Source organism: Mus musculus, chromosome 6, assembly GCF_000001635.26.
Source record: "Mus musculus strain C57BL/6J chromosome 6, GRCm38.p6 C57BL/6J".
In the NCBI taxonomy this organism is placed as follows: Eukaryota; Metazoa; Chordata; class Mammalia; order Rodentia; family Muridae; genus Mus; species Mus musculus.
In genome coordinates, this window is record NC_000072.6 from 18,013,899 (window position 1) to 18,033,763 (window position 19,865).

General features: G+C 42.2%; 1 protein-coding gene across 2 annotated transcripts in view; it reads right to left on the bottom strand.

The window, feature by feature from the left end:
• Wnt2 (wingless-type MMTV integration site family, member 2) overlaps nt 1-18,874 on the bottom strand; it is a 47,299-nt gene extending 28,425 nt beyond the window's left edge. The window contains exons 1-3 of one of the 2 annotated variants that reach the window (XM_006505045.3): nt 18,722-18,874; nt 14,026-14,252; nt 9,163-9,440 (exon numbers count right to left, since the gene is read on the bottom strand). In XM_006505045.3, the coding sequence (XP_006505108.1) occupies nt 9,163-9,440; nt 14,026-14,252; nt 18,722-18,828 (612 nt within the window). In that variant the 5' untranslated portion in view covers nt 18,829-18,874. Of the gene's footprint in view, nt 1-9,162; nt 9,441-14,025; nt 14,253-16,306; nt 16,548-18,721 lie in introns of those variants that run through there. The other variant, NM_023653.5, reaches the window with a different exon arrangement.
• Nucleotides 18,875-19,865: the final 991 nt, after the last annotated feature.

Consider the following 19,865-nt stretch of genomic DNA (forward strand, 5'->3'; position numbering starts at 1 on the left):
CTTTGCTTTGGCTGTTTTGGGGAGAACGACAGATGGTTGTGTCCAATGGTGTGAGGTCCAAATCCAATGCCCATGGGTTTCAGTAGGCCACACACGTGAGTGGAATGAATGGTGGGATACCCTGAGGTCTTCAGACACACTGGGTAAAGAGATGGGGGTCTCTCATGCACAGCTAGTGATGGAGGAACTACTGACATTTGATTTGGATGGTACAAGGTTGAATAACCAAACCAGAGGACCAATAGTTTATAACTTATAGTTAAGTCTTCCATACTATATCTAGATGCTTATTCTAAAATTGGAAAACAATAATACTTCTTGGCCCTTTATATCTAGCGCTTCAGCCAAGGGTGGATTAAAAAAAAATTAGCAGGAAAAAAAACTTCAGACAGTTGCTCAGGTTAAAACTTGAGTTTGTATATGTGAACGCTAACTGAGTTCACCCAGACAAAGTGCTGTGTAGGTAGGCTACAGCCTCTGTCAGCTCATACATCTTCAGACTCTTTCCATCACTCAGTGTTTGAGCATTGTTCATGCATGTCTTGTTCTTGTGTGTAATTAGGTCTATGATTGTGTCCATGTTTAACATGTACAGTCTTTCTCTGACCATTATTCCCTAAGCAATATGGCAAGACGACCATGGGTTATCTAAATTGTCAAGCAATATAACAAAGCTAATTGAATGATATCTGTATATATTTATGTGATGTGCAAATATCACACTATTTAATGTCAGGAATTTAAGCATCTCAGATTTGAATATCCACGGACAATCCAGAAATCAATTGGCTGTATAAGATCAGAGATAATAGTATTGTTAACTACTATTAGCCTTACAGTCAAGTGCAGTGATGTCTCAGCATTGAATTTTATTATGTTACCTAATGCCACAGCTTTCTGTCATGAAGGATGTCCTTGGATTGAAGGACTAACGTCATACCTGAGATCTAGCATCTTGTCCTCCTACTCTGAGCACACACTCCTAGATGCCACTTTTTTTTTTTTTTTTTTTTTTGGTCCAATCATTCTCTCTTTCTGCTTATAGCACATTCTTAACTCCTTTAAGGTGCACAGAGGATGCATTTTCTGAATTCTTGCATGTCTAAAAGGTCTTACTTCAGCCTTCACATTTGATTAATAGCTTGGCTGGGTATAGAATTCTGGATTGGAAATAATTTTCTCTCAAGTTTGAAGATGTAGCCCTGCAGGCTTTTAGCTTCCAGTGTTGCAGATGGGAACTGTGGCATCTCACTGATTCTTTTAATATGGTTTTTTTTTTGGTGAGGGGAGGTTGGCTTTTGTTTCACTTTATTTTTATTTTTATTTAAAAACTTCTCAAGTCCTTCCCATGTTCTTGGTGTTCTGAGCTATCACACCTTAGGAATTTTTTTCCCATTAACCCTCACTGACAGTCATCAGACTCTTTCCAACCTAGACTGGTAGACGTTAATGTTGAAATATTCACTTGAATATCTGCTTTTCTGTACCTCACACAGTCTTTATGATATTCTAAGCCATTCACAGACCTTGAAAATCCATCTTCTATGCCTTTTTAATTTTAAGATTTTTTTCTCAAAAAATTTTCTTCCTGGCTTCTTGAGGAAAAACAAAACACATTATGGTAACAATTCTGTTTCTTCTCCCCACTCATTCTTTTCTGTCTGGTTGGGAAAAATGACCTGTCCAACTGGTGAGTTTAAAGGAATGACTTAAGACTTTTCCTTCCTTCTAGCCTACTAAGGACACACACTATGACCAACCCTCCCAGAACAGCTAGTCATCTCCTGACTGGCCTTAAATGCCTAACCCTGAGAGGCATAGGAAGGCCACATTCATGCGTTTATTTGGAAGCATTGTGCTGCAGTGAAATTGAAGTGTTTCTTTCATCTATTGGCTCATTTGGTACCTGGTTTCAAGCCCTCGAGAAATGGGGAGTTGTTTGTGGAGCTCCTTAAACTTCATTTATCATTTGGGGCTTTTGCTTTACTTTTGGACGATGTCTTTAGTTTCCTCTTCGAGTTTCTTGTCCCCTCTCAGCAGGATTTCAAGGCCTCCACTTTTATTTACAGATGCTACTATTTCCTAGAATCTCCTTGAGAAGACTGACCAGGCTTTGTAAAATGTCTCCTCCCATTTCTGAATTACTTGGGAGTCATTTTTGTCTTAAAGCATACACTTTCCACTGCCTAGCTTGGCATTTTTGCAAACACACACACACACACACACACACACACACACACACACACACACACACACTGTTTTCTACTTTTGCTGTCTTCCTTTTGTAAAACAATCAATTGCAATGATTTTCTCTCCAATGTGAGACTGACAACCTCATTCACAATCTCAGATGCATACCACCCTACAGTTAGGTCTCAATTTCTCTATTGTCTTTTGAAATCTCTCCTAGTAGCTCTTGTGTTCTCTTCCTTCCTTTGAACCTTACTGAAGGACATTGGGACAACCCTATGTTGGGTATATCTGGTCAACCACACAGTTCTCTTGCATCTTTGTATTACCAAACTGGCCACCATGACTCCTGATGACTTTCTCTGCTGCTGAATGTCTGAATCCCACCTGACTTTTTCCTCTATGGTACCCTGTCACTACAAGCTTGCTCAGGTGCTAATTTAAGAAAGACAGATGTAAAAAAACTCCCAAGGACAGCATACCTTTTTGGTGTCACTAGTACAAAGAACATTGTTAGTTCATTTGTTTTCTAACATTGTTCAGTAGGTTGCAGTGTTAAAAATCTTACTTAGCATATCTTTATGAAACCATTACATATTTGGTTTTGGACATTTTAAAGTTGTTTTTTTTTTTACTTAGAGTCTTATTTTCTACTTTTAGAATTTAACATTTTAAACTCCCTTTTATAAAAAGGAATTATAGATGTTAGCAATCTACACAACAGAGACAAAATTCTGAATGTTAAAAGAGAGAAAGAACTATAGAAGGCTATGCTTGAATTGTATAGAAGAGTCCAGTCTCTATTTCTTTGCCCAGCCTGCATACTATTCACTAGTTTCTTCCTTTGTGTCAGACCATATTAAGCATTTTAGAGTAGCTACTTACTCAACCTACACAAACATACAAGGCATATTATTATTGCTCTATTACAGAAGATGATGCTGAACCCCTAGAGGCAGAGACCCCCAGGCAGGCAGGCAGGCAGGCAGTACATGACACCCAAGGCTTCACACTAAGTCCCTTGCTACTCCTCTCATTCTGGGACCTGTGAAGCCCCATGTATATGTTCTTTAGGTTTAGCGAGTCCTACACTTTTTGACATGTAATGTCTGCATCTTTGAGTATGTTCTAAAAAGAATTATGTTGCCAATTATGAGAACAAACGTCTCTCAAGGAGAAGGGTTCCTCCGTCAGCCTTTATGGAAACTGAGCAGAGGGAACTGTTAGGGTGGCTTCATCTGATTTCCTTAAAAAATATAAGAATTTTTTAGCATGTATTTTGCCAGGCTTATGGACCCTGAATTGTGTCATACTAATTATTTTCCAATCAGAAAGAAAGGCCATCTACTTTATACCATGTAAAATATTTGCCAATGATCAATTGGCCTTGCCTTAGAAATCAAAGACATAATTTGTTCCTGGTCTCTACTTGCTGAGTGCTTATGAACGCAAGCACTTGAAGTCATGTCAGTACTACAGTTTTTTCGTTCGCTCTATTCCACAAAGCAGCTAACATATTTTGGGTCCTATCAGTTTTCCCGAGGAAACACACATTAAAAACACATTATTTAATTTCCAGACTGGCTCAGAGCCAAGTGCATTTATTACCAATTAAATCCTTTTGACAGACCCACATCTCTAAGATAGGAGTTACTGAATACTGAAACAATTTACATCCTTCAACTGTACATGTGCTGGAATGGGGGAAGCAAGAGATGTTTATTGGAAAAGGTGCAGTTGGTTAGCTTATGCAAACATTTTTTGAGTTCAATAAGGCACTATGATTTCTTCAGATCTGTCATCTACTAAAAACAGTGACTGTAGGTGGGCTGGCTTAGCTAGAAAATATAAGGTGTGCAATTTGTACTTATGGGCCTTAGCATTACCATATACATAATAATTCCAGTTTACAAATGATGCAGCGCTAACACATTTTCTGATAATAGAACCTCCATGGAGCTGGAAATAAGCCTGTTGAAAGTTACCCACTGTTTGAGAGCTTTCATTTTGGTCGGGTTTAGGTTCATATGATATAAGGAGGCATATAGTGTAGCAAATGCATACTAACTTGGGACTTAATGAGACAGAGACTGGCTGCTTACCCTTGAGTCCTCAGAATCTGGGGTTTTAACGTTATGAACAAAGGAGAGCCACTGGAAAGCATGGATCTGCTAAAAGAACTCTGTGCCCCATAAGGGTGGTCAGGGTTGTTCATGGGAAGGTCAGGATGAAGAGGAGGTGAACATAGTTTGGCTCTGTGGTGGTAAAGTTTGGTTTCATTCCTCCCTTGTCTGTTGATAGTCTTTACTTTTAATGGGTGTGTTTCATTTTCATAGCATCCCAGGTCTCTGAAGTCAGATCCATTATTTGTGTATTACCTATTTCAAGTGATAATGGGGTGGGGTCTAATATCTATCTATCTATCTATCTATCTATCTATCTATCTATCTGTCTGTCTGTCTGTCTGTCTGTCTGTCTGTCTGTCTGTCTGTCTATCTATCTATCTATCTATCTTATATATACATATATCTTTATTTAATACATATATATATCTTTATTAGAACTTCGATTTTTCTCCTTAAGGTTCTGCTTACGAGTTATACAACGTGGACTTTCTGTTTGCTTTAGAGGCCTTTCCTGTGGGTGAACTAAGCGTTTGCTGTGCCTCAGCTCTCTGCTGGGCCATCTTCAGGGCCTTGGTACTACTCGCTCTTGTCAGTCTTTGACTCGTACTTGTTTGAGCAGCAGGCTGGAGTCCTTCACTCCAGAAGGCCCTGCCCTGAAAAATGCAGGGCACCAACTGAAGAAGGCTTTTCAGATCACTTCAGTTCTGACTGCCTTATTATATTTATGTCTCCTCATATGCAAAAATGTAGTAACAGTGGTACCTAACTTTTTGGTTTTCTTGACACCTGGTATGTATGTGTGAGTATCTTGTTTTCTATAGCAATGCCTGTCCAAAGCTGTGATCAATATTAGAGAATCTTGCTTTCCATATTGCCACAGTCAAGCTAACATTTATAGCTAGAAATTCTTCATAGACAATACTAACCTTTATTATTACAAATATCTACATAGCACAGTTGCCACATGCTCTGTTTTATAATTCATTACTATAAGAAAGCAAACTAACAGTCCAGACATTTATACTTAAAACTAATCATGAAATTCAAGGAGCTAGAAGAAATCCTGAAGTTTTCCTAATAAATCTATTTTTAATCATCAATTCAAATACATTATAAAAGTATCAAAAAACCTTGATACTCATTACTCTTTTGAAGCAAACTTCACTTAAAAGGAATTGAAAAAAATGCATAAATATTGAACCTCAAGAATTGGGTGTCTTTCCAGTGACATCCAAATGTCTCAGCATAGTATTTAAGTATTTCTAGATGTGGCAAAGATACGTGTCCAACTTTTTCTCCCACTCACTCACTCTGTCAGTGGCTCCTGTATGGTAGCAGAAGCTGGGTCACCCCTCAGCTTTATGTCTTACATTCCATTAATTCTGAAGGGCACATCTCTATGGGAAATCTCTTATCTCCACCTTGTAGGTTTCCTGGTGTGTGTGTGTGTGTGTGTGTGTGTGTGTGTGTGTGTGTGTGTGTGTGTATGTGTGTGTGCGATATTTATCTCCCCAGCTTGCATACCTTACTTTGGTATGCCACTTGGGCGAGGCTTGTCTTGTACTTCAGTACCAGCATCATTCTGACTACAAGTTAGTTTCCTCTCGTCGTGTACTTTTTTTTTTCCATATTCATTTTATTATCTGACTCTGTACTCCCAATGTGTTTCCCAGGGAGTTTGACAAGTTCCCTTTTACACTAAGAGCAATCCAGTCACACGGAGCACTTTCGGATTTACAGGGTGATTTCTTGAAATTCTGTGAATCTCTCAAATGAGATCAACTTGGTTAAGCTGAGTCCACAATGACCCATGGCATGCTTTCAATATAAAGACAGCATTTCCCTGCTAAAATCCACTGTTCTCTAAGAGCCTTCTTTGTTTAAAAAAAAATAGGTGTTCTTAGGTGTGTGGAGTTATGTCCTGGTCTTCAATTCTACTCCATTCACCACTGCTTCTGTTTTTATTACTGTACACATTGTGGTAGCTTATCACAACACCATCTTGTTTTTTATTACTATAACTTTGAGGTAAACTTGAAGTCTAGGATGTGATAGACCCAACAAGGGTGAAGCTCTTTGCTTATACTTTGCATATCTATTTCATTTAACGTCTCATCTGACTAAACCAGTGAGTGAAGCCACTGTTACTGCGCGAGGAATCCTCAGGTGAGTCTAATATTAATTTCCACGTTCTTTCTATTTTCACCAGAACAAGAGACATGTTTTGCAAGTATGTTTAAAGACATCTCTTATGGAAATTTCTAGAGTTGTTGAAGGACATTATTTGATTAGATTGATAGTCTAACTTAGGTTCACTTAGGGAAGTTTGATGAACTTGTGATTATTTCTTCTTAGAAAAGAAATGTAATAATTTAAAAGCCCTTCGCAAGCTCGGGAATGAGCACAAATGGCAGCTCTTTACCAGGTGGCGTTTGCTGGCCATTCACTAAAACTTAGCTCTGTAGAACTTGCAGCTCTTCAACGTGTGGCTTCCTCAGATCTACAAAGAGTAGCCTGGGGAAGCTCTGAGAGAAAAGTCTTATACCCAATGACCCAATGAACTTAGTTTCTAGCTCTATTTGGAACCAGAAGACTAGACTCAATGTAAAGCAAATCTCAAGTGAATGTGAAAGAAAGAAAGAGAGAAAGAGAGAGAGAGAGAGAGAGAGAGAGAGAGAGAGAGAGAGAGAGAGAGAGAGAGAGAGAGAAAGAAAAACAAACCGTGATAAAATCTCTTAGAAACGGTTAGAATGAATGATAATGCAAATTTAGATGGTATTACAAAATAGAAACACATGAGGGTGCTCTGTCCAGCTGTCATAATAAATTAATTAAGCTTTAGTTATTAGGGGAAATTGAGAAGGAAATTGGGGGAAATGTGGACGGCGGCACTGGGTTGTGACTTAGCATTGCCTAAACATATATGTGTTGGGACAAATGACTTTTCTTTCAAGTAAAATTCGTTATCCTCCCCACCCCCACCATTACTCTCCGTTTTTAAAGGTAGCTGGTGCTCAGATACGATAATTTGGGAAAGATGGAAAACTCAACAGAAGGAAAGAAATGGAGCTACTGTTGCTGTCAGCCCCGGGAGGCTGGGCATTTCTAGAGCAGGGCCAGTAGGAAGCTTTGCTCAAGAGGACTACCCAGCCTGTTCTCATTTTGATTCCACAGATCTTCTGCTGGTAAGAAGTGGGAGTAGGGACTGGGGGTCTAATGACCACAAGAAGAGAATTAGAGACGCATGTTTATCTCAATACATTTGCTCTCATTAAAGTTCATATTCGCTGACATCACGCCTCTCCTTGAGAAAGTCTGCCCACCCACCATTAATTAAAGCCACATTTTAAAAAATCAGTATGTGCACTTTTATCCCAATCAAAAGTAGCCTCGGAAGTTTTGAGGAGTAGGCAGGAGAATATCTGAGGCCCGACAGCTGTTCACCTTTATACAGTGAACAATCACGTGATTTACATTAAAGCTGTTGTTTATGTAGGACCCAGCATATAATAGTTAAGACTTACTACTTTTAAGATTAGAGCTATTTAATGTCTAATGACATATTATAAGAACATTCTTTTGGACACAATGTAGTGTTATATAGCCTATCTTTCCAAATAGAGGGATCGAGTTAAAATACCCCATTCAAATAATTAATCAAGGTACTCTTATTAAAGACACGACACACTATAACTTACATATGGTCTATTGATGGCAAATCAAAGACTAGTATGTATTATTTTTATCTAAATCATTGCAAAAACAACAGTTACCAATTGTAGCATTCCACAGCCACTATCTATATTCTTGGCAGTGGTCACGATAAGTTCACAACTTCATGCAAATAAAGATTGTAAATATTTAAGTCCAAAAGTATGATTTGTAAACAACTCGCACTTATTCTATTCTATGTGCTGGGTAAGAGTCCCTTTCCCCCAACTTCTTTTAAAATGAGATTTGTTCTTTACTGGAGTCCAATCAAAGGATTGCACACAAATTGATCTTCTTTTCCTGTCCTTTTTCATATCGGTACCTCCTCCTCATCTTTCAATTTTATGCTGATCTTTCTTTACAAATTAATATCAGGCATATTTAATGGTTTATTGACAAAAGACAATTGTGGCTATCTGTTTCCTTTGGTAATTAGGTAACCTTATAGTGGTTAAGAGCAAATATTTGTTTATCTTATCCAGTTTCTGCTTCCTGTCCAAATACACAGAGTGCCTCAGGGGACTTCAGTTCCCTCATCCACCAAATGGGTCTTTGAAAGTGATTGAAGACTAGACTTCTGTAGACTGTGAGGTTCACCAGTATGAAAGGATAGGGTGTCTCTTTAGTTCTCTTACTCAGCCAATACAAAACAAGGAGGCTTTAAAGCTAGTTTTAAAATTGGCTCCAAAAGAGAGTATCCCTGAATTTAGGAGAATTCAGCCCATCATGTCTGGTGAATTGTTTTCATGGAGTATCTGGGAGAAGATAAGATGGGTATCAATGCTCCATACAAGTATTCAAGATGCTATTGCTATATGGGATGAACAAACTGGCAGGTGATACCTCTTGCCTGGATGCTACACTATGCAGAAGGACCATAAGATACTTGACTCAGTACACTGCTCAAAACAATGGGTAGACTTCTTGAGCATGGCTGTGGGAAAGAAGGTGGGGCCTGGGTGGGCGTCTCAGCCCAATTGGTGGTATTCTTTAAAACAAGTGGTCTTGGGTCAGAGAGTCAGTGGGAAGCTCTGATTGCACAACATTTAATCAACTAAGAAATCTTAAGAGAAGCTCTGTCTCAGTGAGTCACAAGAGCACAGGGTCCTCAGCTGAGCAGGGTAGCAGGCCATACCTTCCTTCCAGCTCTGTTGTTGTGAAGGTTCATCAGGGCTCTGGCATCCTTGCCTTTCCTCTCCTTGGCATCTACAAAGGCACGGGCAAACTTGATCCCGTAGTCAATATTGTCACTGCAGCCACCCCAGTCGAAGGTGCCTTTGCTGTCCTTGGCACTTCCTTTCTTCTTTGGATCACAGGAGCAGGACTTTAATTCTCCTTGGCTACAGGCCCTGGTGATGGCAAATACAACGCCAGCTGAAGAGATGGCGTAAACAAAGGCCGATTCCCGACTACCTGAAACAAAAATGCCTTTCTTAAAAGCGGTCAGAGAGCGTCTCTCCAAGTGTTCTGCATAGCTTTCCTATGGTGAATTGCTTGGTATTTCACCTCCTACGGTTCTTTGCTAGATTCTAGGCGATTTCTTTAATATGAATCCCTTACTTTTAGTGGAGGATTTAGTCCATTTAAATGTCTATTGGTCAACTCTTCCTTAATACAGAGTAGAAAAGATAAAAGATAACCTTGCTCCCAGTTTCAGCAAACCACATTTACCCCCAAACTCTAGATGTCACAGAAGAGCAGATTGGGTGCCAGTCACCTTAGTTTCTCCATCTGTAAAACCGTCTGAATTCTACAGTTCTATCATTCATTCCATTGTAACGTTTAGAAGTCATGATAGCATAGCTTGGGGGGAAAACTGTCAAGATGGACATTATTGGGTGTGATTGCAGTCTTGGCTACTCTAGAGGATGGGGTGAAAGACTGCTTGAACCTAAAAGTTGAAGGCCACAACAAACAAATGCACTCCCAAACCTTGAGGCATTATTGAGGACTCGAAGGCAAGTTTAACTTACAGGCAATGAACTACTGAAATCTAGGAAATATTGGGGCTAGGGTGGGAAGAGAGTTCAGTCAGCCACCAGCCCCTGGCAGGAACACTGGACAGCTGGCTTGCCATCAGCTTTCAGGAGTAATTGAAAGATTGTTGAAGGTGATACGCAATATCCTTGAGTTGCCCACTGTGTCTAACTACTGGGGTGATTTTCCTTTCCTCTGGAACACCTGCACTAATCATTGGTATCGGGTCAGAGACAGTGAAAAGCTTTTGCTTTGGTTTTTCTGGAAGGAAACAAATTTACCGCCTATAATTAGACTTGGGCAAGAACCCTTTGGGGGCTTTCTTAGACTTGTTCTTTATTAGAGAGCAGCGTATTTTCACTTACAGGCTGAGAGGGACATATTTCAGTGCAATAACTACATTAAATTATTTTAATAATCTGTAGTAACTCATAACACGGTGTTGTGGTGGAGTGACAGATATAAGGCTCTTTAGAGTCTGGGTGCACCTCATTTTTCAAGTGGAACTGTATTTCATTGTTACTAGCATGGCCTTTTATTAATGGTTGCTGCAGCAAATATATTAACAATCAAAATAGAAGCCGGGCGAGGGAATGCCAAGGCAAGGCAGAAAGCAGAGAAGCGTTTGGCAATTCAATCTGTCAAGACCAGTGTGACTTTTTGAACCACACAGCTGGGAGAACAGCCTACTTTTCCGCATGGAAGCCTTGCTCATTTCCATGTGCCACTCACGGCTATAGCTTACTGTGCATCCCTTGCTAGTCTCATTATTAAAAATCTACACAATGTTAAATGGCACTTACCTCAGCTATCCAGGAGTCTCTCTCTCCAAAACTCTAGCCCATCAAAAAGGTGAACTATTATTTCTAGGGATAATCACTTAGATGGAGATTTGCCTCAGGTAGCAAGTCATGCCGTTGAGACTCTGGTCTCAAGGTCTGTGGGCTCGTAAGTCCCAGCTAATGCGGTAAGACTCAAACATGGGTGAAAAAGAACACCGAGAGGTGGTGACTAATCTGGCTTAATTTCACCTACTGGCTTTTAGAGAAATAACACCTTCACTATATTTTCATTCTTACCGTTTTGAAACAGTCATTGCTAAGAGTTGTCTGTTTTATCATTGAAAGTCAAGCTCGGGATTTGTAATCCAATATCCATATTTACAGATAGCATACATGAGAAATAATCATACACACTTAATGTATTTACCACTAGTCTTAGAGTTCGAGTGAGAAATTTTGTTAAGTGAGGAAAAGCACGGAAGATGTGGATCATAGTGTGTTAGGGACACGCGGATTTTGAAAGCACTAGAGAGGTTTTTGAGATGCAAAAATCATCCCCCTGTAACTGGTAAACAATCACAGTGACTTGTTGACTCATCCAAATAAACCAGTAGTTTTCTATAATTCTAAAAAAAAATTTCCAAAGGAAATTTTATTATCTGTTATTAGTCAAACACATTCATTAATAATATTTACTTAAATAAAAATGTTGCACATGACTTTTTTGTTTTGCCTCCAGATGTTGCGGTAACATGCAGATATGGATTTGAGATGTTTTCAATTAAGTGTTTTTAGATGACTCACTAAAGTGTTATGTGTGAAATAGTAGCACATTGCAAGAGCTGGCTTCATAACAAAACAAAATTTGATCATGGGCTTCTTAGAAAAACCGATTCGTTTTCAGGTCATCACAACTGAAATTAAATCCTAATCTAAATGCTGATGGGAATGCTTCCTGGTGTGCTACTGTTGAAACTTCTGTCCTTTTCAGGATTGTGATGAATCAGCAATGTCAACAGGGTGGGCAGGCAGGGTTTGCTTCGTTTGGGAGGATTTTACCTGGGAAGATAAAACCCTGAACTAGAGTTTCTTGAGGGTCATGGACTGGCTAACCCTTACAAAACAAACAAACAAACAACAAAAACAAAACCACTTTTTTTTTTTTTTATCTTCTATCTACTGTCTTGTTTTCCTTTTGCCTTTTCCTCTTGAAACTTGCAAGGATGAACTCCCTTTGTTTTTAAACCTATTCTAGAGTTTCAGAGTATCTCCTTAAAAGACTGTTTGGGTTTTCCCTCTACCTGTGAAAGAATAAATTCCAAATGTTTAAAAAAGTTATTCTGTTTTACTCTGGAACTCTGGGGCACATGTGGCCAGCATCCTCTACTTCCCCATAATCATGGGGGGTTTTAGTAGCAATGATTACGTCGCCCGGTCAATCTACCTTTCATCTTATCTTCCCTGATCATCAAACGGTACATCTAGCTTTGGAACAGAGAGAATTCTTCACAACCCTAGATTGAAAGTTGCCTCTAAGTAATTAACTGTAACAAGTCTTTGGATCACTTCATTGGAATTTCATGATTATTTCCAGGCTGGTAGCCCAAATTCAGCCCCTCTGCAAACCAATACAGAATCATCACTGACAGTCTCTGGGATCTGCAGAGATGTCTGGAAAGAAGTTGGCTTTCTGTGAAGGGTGGAAGGAAATCGTGTGCTGTGAGGCTTTTAAGCTTTGAGCATCCCAGCAAGTGCTCAGCTGTAGGAAGTCCCAGCTAGAATCCCTTCTTTACCTGAGGCCTCAGACTAAGTCAGTTTGCTCAGTTTTCTTCTGTTACCATCTCTTCTCTCTGAGTAACCCTGTAACGTGTTCTCTGAATGAATCCTCAGCTTTGGAGGAGATGCCATCTTTTGGATCATTTATTGAAGCTGGTACCTCTTAGGGCAGCATTATGACCCAGCAAGAAAGGGCTGAGTTGACTCTATGGAACCAGCCGTGAACAGCAAGAACTAAACCCTGAGCCCTGTCTCCTCACCTCCATATGCCGCAACCCTGCCCAGTAATTATAATACATTTAAAAAATTTAAATTGCTTCCTTTCATCTGTGATCTCAAGGCTGGTTTTTTTGTACCCGTCCATAAGCAAAGGACTTCACGGACCTACAGGTTAATCTTGTATAAATGAGAAGCCTCACAAAGTTAAATTAGAAAGTATTGATCTATTTTAATGAGTAAAAACCTACAACCAAGAGAGTCTATGGTGAATTGCCATGGGCATTTGCAAATTTTCATTGACAAGGTCCAGCATTAATTGATTTACTGGTGAACTACCCTAGGAGAAGTCTTAAAATTCCACGAGGCTGACATTTGCTATTACCCTTTCAAAAATCTGCGATGTCATATCGAAACTCTAAAAGGAATGCATAAGAGTATATTTCTTAAACGAGAGAAATAAATTGCAGAATATCACACAAATTAACTTTAGGGAGACTCTTAAGAGTGAGAGGACTACGCCCTTGGGGGATTTTAGAGGCATTCATTTATGCATTTGGCCTCATAAAACCCGAGGGCTACGTGAATGACATGACAGAAACACCCTCTGCTAAGCGTTTCCAAGCGCACAGCCTGGATGATTTTCTTGGGAATGGGAGGGATTTGGGTGGGCAAAAACAAGTGTAAAGTTCTCTGTTTCTGTCTTTGCATGTAAATTGTTGTATTTCTAGTCTAATCTTGCAGTAACGAATGGGCAGAGTTATTTCTTGTAGAAGGCTTCTCTCTCACCAGTTTAGTGGATGAGTATTACTTCCAAGTAAAAACTGATTTTAATTCATTTCTCGATTATATGCTAATAGATCACTAGCTTTGATTTTCTTTTGATATCCAGACACTTAATGACTCTTAACTACCTAATTAAGAAAATGTTAAGTCTCCAAGAGAAGTAGAAATCTCCATATTTAAAATCGTTAGTCCTCTTTCATAAATATTTTTATTGCCTAAAATGTAGCTGGAAAAACAATAATAGGTTCTCACTACAAGTTTACCTAGTCAGTCTTCGTAACAAATGAATGGGACCTACAACACACGGGCACCAATCAGAGTGCAAATAGTACAGGCTAGTCCCTGCCCTTGTGGAATTTACATTCTATGGAAAATACTGAACAGAGTGCCATTAAGAATGAGCGGGGAGGGGGGGGGGCTTTGAGTACAGGTGCAGGGAGGGCCAGGAGAAGGAGACTCACTTCGGAGGAGGACCCGGCCAAAGAGGCTGTGATCTCTGTCCAGGGTGTTGCAGTTCCAGCGATGCTGGCGGAACTGGTGTTGGCACTCTGCAGTCCACTCAGCCACACCCAGGCCAATGGCACGCATCACATCTGGGTGTCGGTGGCACAGCTGACGCTGCCGGCTCACCAGGCCTGGCACATTGTCACACATCACCCTGGAGGAGCCACCTGTAGCTCTCATGTACCTGGAAGAGACCAACAGGAAGGCAAAGTTGATGTTAACAGACAGGCCAGACGTGATGCTCCCTGGGAGACTAGCCCTGCAGCACTATTTGAGGATGAATTGCTTATTCCCTGGTAACATTAAAAGGCAGGGGTTATTTGATTGTCATTCAGTGAAGAAACAGGCAAGGGGAGCACGGCCAATGACGGGGTCAAAGCTACCCTCCAATACAGTGGATGATTATCTCCCAGAGCTGGGGCCACCAAATGAAGCCTTGGACAGGGAGGCAGAGGCAGTAGCATTGTGAAGATGGGGGCTTGAAGGGGGTGGGGCAACACATCTCTCTGTGTTAGGGAGAACACAGAGAGAATTTCAAAGACGTTGCCATATGTCTGTCTTTGGCTTTGGGGGAAGCTGATCTTTAGAAGTTCCTCACTCCCATTTGTTGATCCTAAATGTCTTCAAAACCTGCCAGCATGTATCCTCTTAGCACCTGCTGGGATCTAATGCTACAGTCTTCTTACAAACATAATATCTTTTCCATATTAAAAAAAAAATCCTCAAAATGGTTTCCTTTTCTGGCTCTTTTTTTTTTGGCATTTATAGAAACTTTTGGGGAGAAAATATCTTTTCTATTGTTATCACCAGCACTAAATATTTGAAAAAAAATCAGCATTATAGCTCCATAAAGTATTTTTTGAAAAGAAACTTTAACAAAAAAAATCACATTATCATCTCTAGGCAGATGTTCTCCATTCGTGGTGAGAGGTTTAGAAAGGCACCTTTTATACAACCCAAGTTGCCATAGGTATCTTTTGAAAGTGGCCAAATAAGGAATATATCTTTTTTTTGCATTCCCATTATTTTATATAATCATAAAATCATTGCAGCTGTGACTCAAAAAAATATATTTAAGTGACAGCTGAGAGACAGTGTGACAAAATGCCCAGCGGTAAATAATGTTTATACACACATGGAAACAGAAATAATCATTTTATTGAAAAAAATGATCAGTCTGATAAATCAGTCTTTGATCCTGTGTCAGCAAGGTGAAGCCTAAAGGCCTTCATGTTCAAAGATCTTAGAAAGGAGCTGACCCCCCACCCCCTCTTACCATCAGTGCTTCCCTGTTCCTCTCAGGCATTCTGGAATCTAAATAGTCCATTGATTTTGTCCTGTACTGTATTTGGTTAAGATCCTTACCGTTGTCAAACACAAAAGCACGCGCGCGCGAGCGTGTGTGTATGTGTGTGTGTGTGTGTGGCCAATCTTTCTGAATTGTTATCAGAATACTTTAATATCTGATCTGGAACTTTATGTACAAGAAAGTTTCAGAGCTCAGAACTCCATCTCTTTTCCAGGTCAGAAAGTTGAGAGATGGAGGCGATTTCTAGATTGGCAGAGTGTACGCATAGTAAATCACATATCCGCCTATTGAGACAGCAGCAGTTACACTTTAGGGAGACAGTTTTGAGCAGGGTAGCATAATGGGCACCTCAGTCCCAGTAGTTTTGCATCTAGGCAATAGTCTCTACCTGGAGGCTGCTTCACTAGGGTGAAGCACGAGGAATGCGGAAGGCCAGGAAAGAATACAAAATCACAGGCTTAAGGTTCTACAACTCCAACAGCCTGGACTGAGCTCTCTTGAGGCAGTTTTTGAAGTCGTGGGTGTGGGGGGAGGCAGTTGTAGTTTTCAAGGTGAATTCACACACACACACACACACACACACACACACACACACACACACACTGCTAGAAGTTACAGCTCAGGCTAGCACATTTCTCAGTGGAATAAGGTATTGGCTGCTTTTGCTGTCACTCAGCTGGCTCCAAACAAGCGAACATTAAATCCCTCATTTGTGGGGCATGTGAATTGTTTTGGAGTTGTCAAAGCTAAAATGGGTTTTTGAGAAAAGCAAAGGGGTTCAGCTTAGGATGCTGTGCTAAGACATGGTTGTTTCAGAATCCACAACTGCCGGGACTGGGAATCAGCCAGGGAGGGTCTCTACGACCAGTAGGGTCCCCACTCCCATCTCCAAAAATCCATCAGCACCGCGCCCATATGCGGGGACTTACCACCATGAAGAGCTGACCTCAGGGGTGAGCCAGGTCAAGAGCAGAGGGAGCCAGAGCCAGATTCCACCGAGAGGGACGTTCATATTAACCCCCTTGCGTCTACATCAGGTCAGACTCCGTGTGCGGGCGCCATGCGTGCCCGGAGCAGAAGCGCTCAGCTCCGGGAGCGCCTCGTCACGGCTGCCGGCGCCTCTGCGCCCCCGCCCCCCCGCCGCTCGCGTCTGCGGCTAGTGGTGAGACTCACTGATAAAGTTTCAAAAGACGAGCCCAGCGAGCGATAAAGGGCAGCCCGGGGCCGCCTCGCCCACAGCCAATTCCCCAAGCACTGCGAGCGCAGGCAGCCCCGAGCTCTGCTTGCCTCCCGCGCACCCTGTCCTTTCCGTTCCCCTCCAGGCGCAGCTAAAGAAGGGGGCGCCTACGCCGGGCGGGGGCGTAGGGGGCACTGGGTTTTATTGAGGAGTGGAAGAAACGATGGCAAGAGCTATCTCCGGGTGAGGAGGGGCAGAGGAGGTGAACAAACCTCGGAGTGGCCCGGAGCAACATAGAGGCAAAAGCACCTTTTGGGAAGTTCCTAGCCAATGATACACAGTATGTTAGGGCCACCACCAGAACCTAGGCTCCACTTTGTCAAGGCTAAGAGTTTCTGCTAAACTGAGGTTCGAGCAAGATCGTGTGTAAGGGATGGGAGGGGTGAGGAGATAATTGCCCATAGGATAAAAGAAAACAAAAATGATTTCCAACTCATTGCTTTGAGCACTGGGAGATAGATACTCATGGGAATTGGGACCTGCCATGTCTGACCACCCAGTGTCTGACCAGGTTGAGAAGGAAAGCCTAGGCCCCGAAAATGAAGACCTATGGCCCCGATCCTGTGTGCCATACATGAAGGGAGTAGGGGAGAGGGGCTGGGACCCAGGAGATCTCAAGCAACAGTTTCAGTCTAAGCGCCCTTGGGAAGATGTGGCTTTTACGCACACACAGCTCCTCCTTATGCTGTTGAGGGAGTGCAATAGATGACAGAGGGGCTCCTAGGCAGCCAGGTATCTATCTGCTCCCTGGCTTGGACTGCATCTCTCCAGGCAGGGTGTCCAACCTGTGCGTCTGGCTGAAGTACAGTGAAAATACAGTGACGCGGGACCTCGGACCTGGGTCCCTACAGAGTAGAGATGGGGCTTGGGCCCAAGGGTGGAGCATCTTGAACAGCAACTGGCTTGAAGCCTTGTGGTTTATCACCGGAAAGGACAGACCAGGAACTTACAGCGACCTTGAACTGTTCCATTGCTCTTTTCCTGGGGCGGGGGCCCCACCGCCACCACCACTACCCAGGAGCGTGCCCGGGGGAATGGGGAGTATGAAGGGGTTGTATGGTCATTGTATATCGAGCAGGCACGCGGATAGGAAGGATAACGGTACTCCCCACCCCATCCGCATCTTCCACCTCTTGGGCCAGGATTCGCCAGAACGTCAGCTATGGCCCAGCACCGAGCAAGCAAGCGGTGAGAGGCTGGACGAGGCACAGCCCACAGATGCCAAAAACCTGAAAGATGCTGTCATCGCCACCCCCTTCCCCCTCTCTGTCCATGGCAGGTCCGGCCCCTCCCAGGCTGACCCAGATACATCCCCTTTTGGGTCCGGAAAGGGAGGAGAGGGAAACAAGCACCGCGCCACCCACGACTCGGGAAGAGCAGGGCTCCGCGCCAGAGCTGCTCCATATCACTGGGCTGCGACCCAGGGGAAGTTCTGCTTCGTCTTCGCTGGGCGAGGGAGGGGGTGAGCTAGGCTCTGAGAAGGAGCGCGCGCTGACTGGGGAGGGCCGGGATCGCTCCCAACAGCATTACCTCCTGCACCTCAATTTATGGTCACCAGCTTCTTCCCGAAGGAAGCAGAGGAAAGAGCTAAAATTTATCTTCACCCGCTGCCGCCATTCTAAGTTTGTTGAAGTCCTGAAGTTTCACTTCTAGCAGTAACTGAAACCAGGCACTAGATGCGATTTTAGGGGAAGGTAGACAGGTTACAGGCTTCAACCGTGGACAATGAAAACTTTGAAACTCCAGCTCACAAGTCCCACCCGTTCCAGCACGTCCTGTCCTCACAGCTCAAGGGCTGTTAGAAACACATAGAGTGTGACCATAGTTTAGGATCCCTTCCTCTCCGCCCAGGGAATTATATGGCCAGGAGACCTGCCCTTCCGTGGATGGTGAGGCCAATGGAATGACCTAAACCTGAAACAGGCCTCCTAGAAAAGGGATGGACCATTCTTAGAGCCAATTAAATCCTCCCCAAAGAGCTTCACGAGGAAGCGCCACATGCCTTGCTGAGTACAGATCAGTTTTGGTCAAAGGCAAAAGGCTAAAAAAGTTCAAGAAAGGCTAAACCCAGATGTGCAAAAAGGCCCACCCAAACACCCCTTCTGACCTGTCTGGAGGCAGTCTGAACCAGATGACTGGTCTCTTCCAGATCTGTGATTCCACTTCTCTCCCTACTCCACCCCTAGCCACTGATGACCCATTACATAGTCCCATACAGCATCTCTTCCCACTGAGAGGCTCCCGCCTCGGGTCTCTTAAGCATCTAGTCGCTTAAATGCCCTTGGACAGGTAGTTGGAAAATGTTCACGGCAAGCAGGAGGAAAGGCGAGCCTTTCTTTTGTCATCAGCTATGACCATAGCAAAGACGAGTTGACAAATAAATGGCAGGGTACTTTTCATACGTCACTCCGCTTACAGCAGAGGGTGAGGGAAGAAAAGGCAGATTCAGAGTGCTTTATGTCTATCAATTCAATGTTTGAGTTTCGTATTTCTTTAATAAGAAATTTCAGAATTGACCATAAAATTTACTACAATATACAGAATCCACCCCCCCCCCCACTTAAAAAATGATTAATGTTAGTTTGCTTATAACTTCAGTATGGCATCTTAGCCAAATGAGTCAGTCTATTTTCTTAGTTAGATCCATTGTTTGTCTAATCTCCCAGGGCAGAGAAGAGAACTAATTTACTACCAGACTATCTCCACCCTTTAAAAATGAAGTTACTTCTTCAACTACATGGTCATTTGTCTTTCAGTCTGAGTTAGTTTCTTCTTGAGGCAGTGACCCAAATATAACTATTTTCTAAAAAGATTTATTTTTATTATTTTAAATTATGTGTGTGCACATGTGTGCCCACGCGTGCCTGCATGTAGGTATGTGCACATGACTGTAGGGACCCTCAGAGACCAGAGCTTTCAGATCCCCTGGAGCTGGAGTTACAGTTGTGGGCCACCCGACATTTGTGCTGGGAACAGAACACTAGTCTTTTGGAAGAGCATCACGTACTTGTAACCACTGAACTACATCTCTAGCCCCCTAGAACCATCTCATAACCAAAGGAAAAGCCATTTAAATCTCAGTAAATTTTGGTGAGTTGATGCCAAAAGACCTATGCTTCTAAGCCCAAGAGAGATTTTATACAGAACAAAAGTTTAGAGTTGCGCAAAGCTATGAGGTACCTATCTCTCCAGGCACTGGATAGTCATCAACACACATGGACCTTTCAGAGAAAGAAAATATGTAATATGAT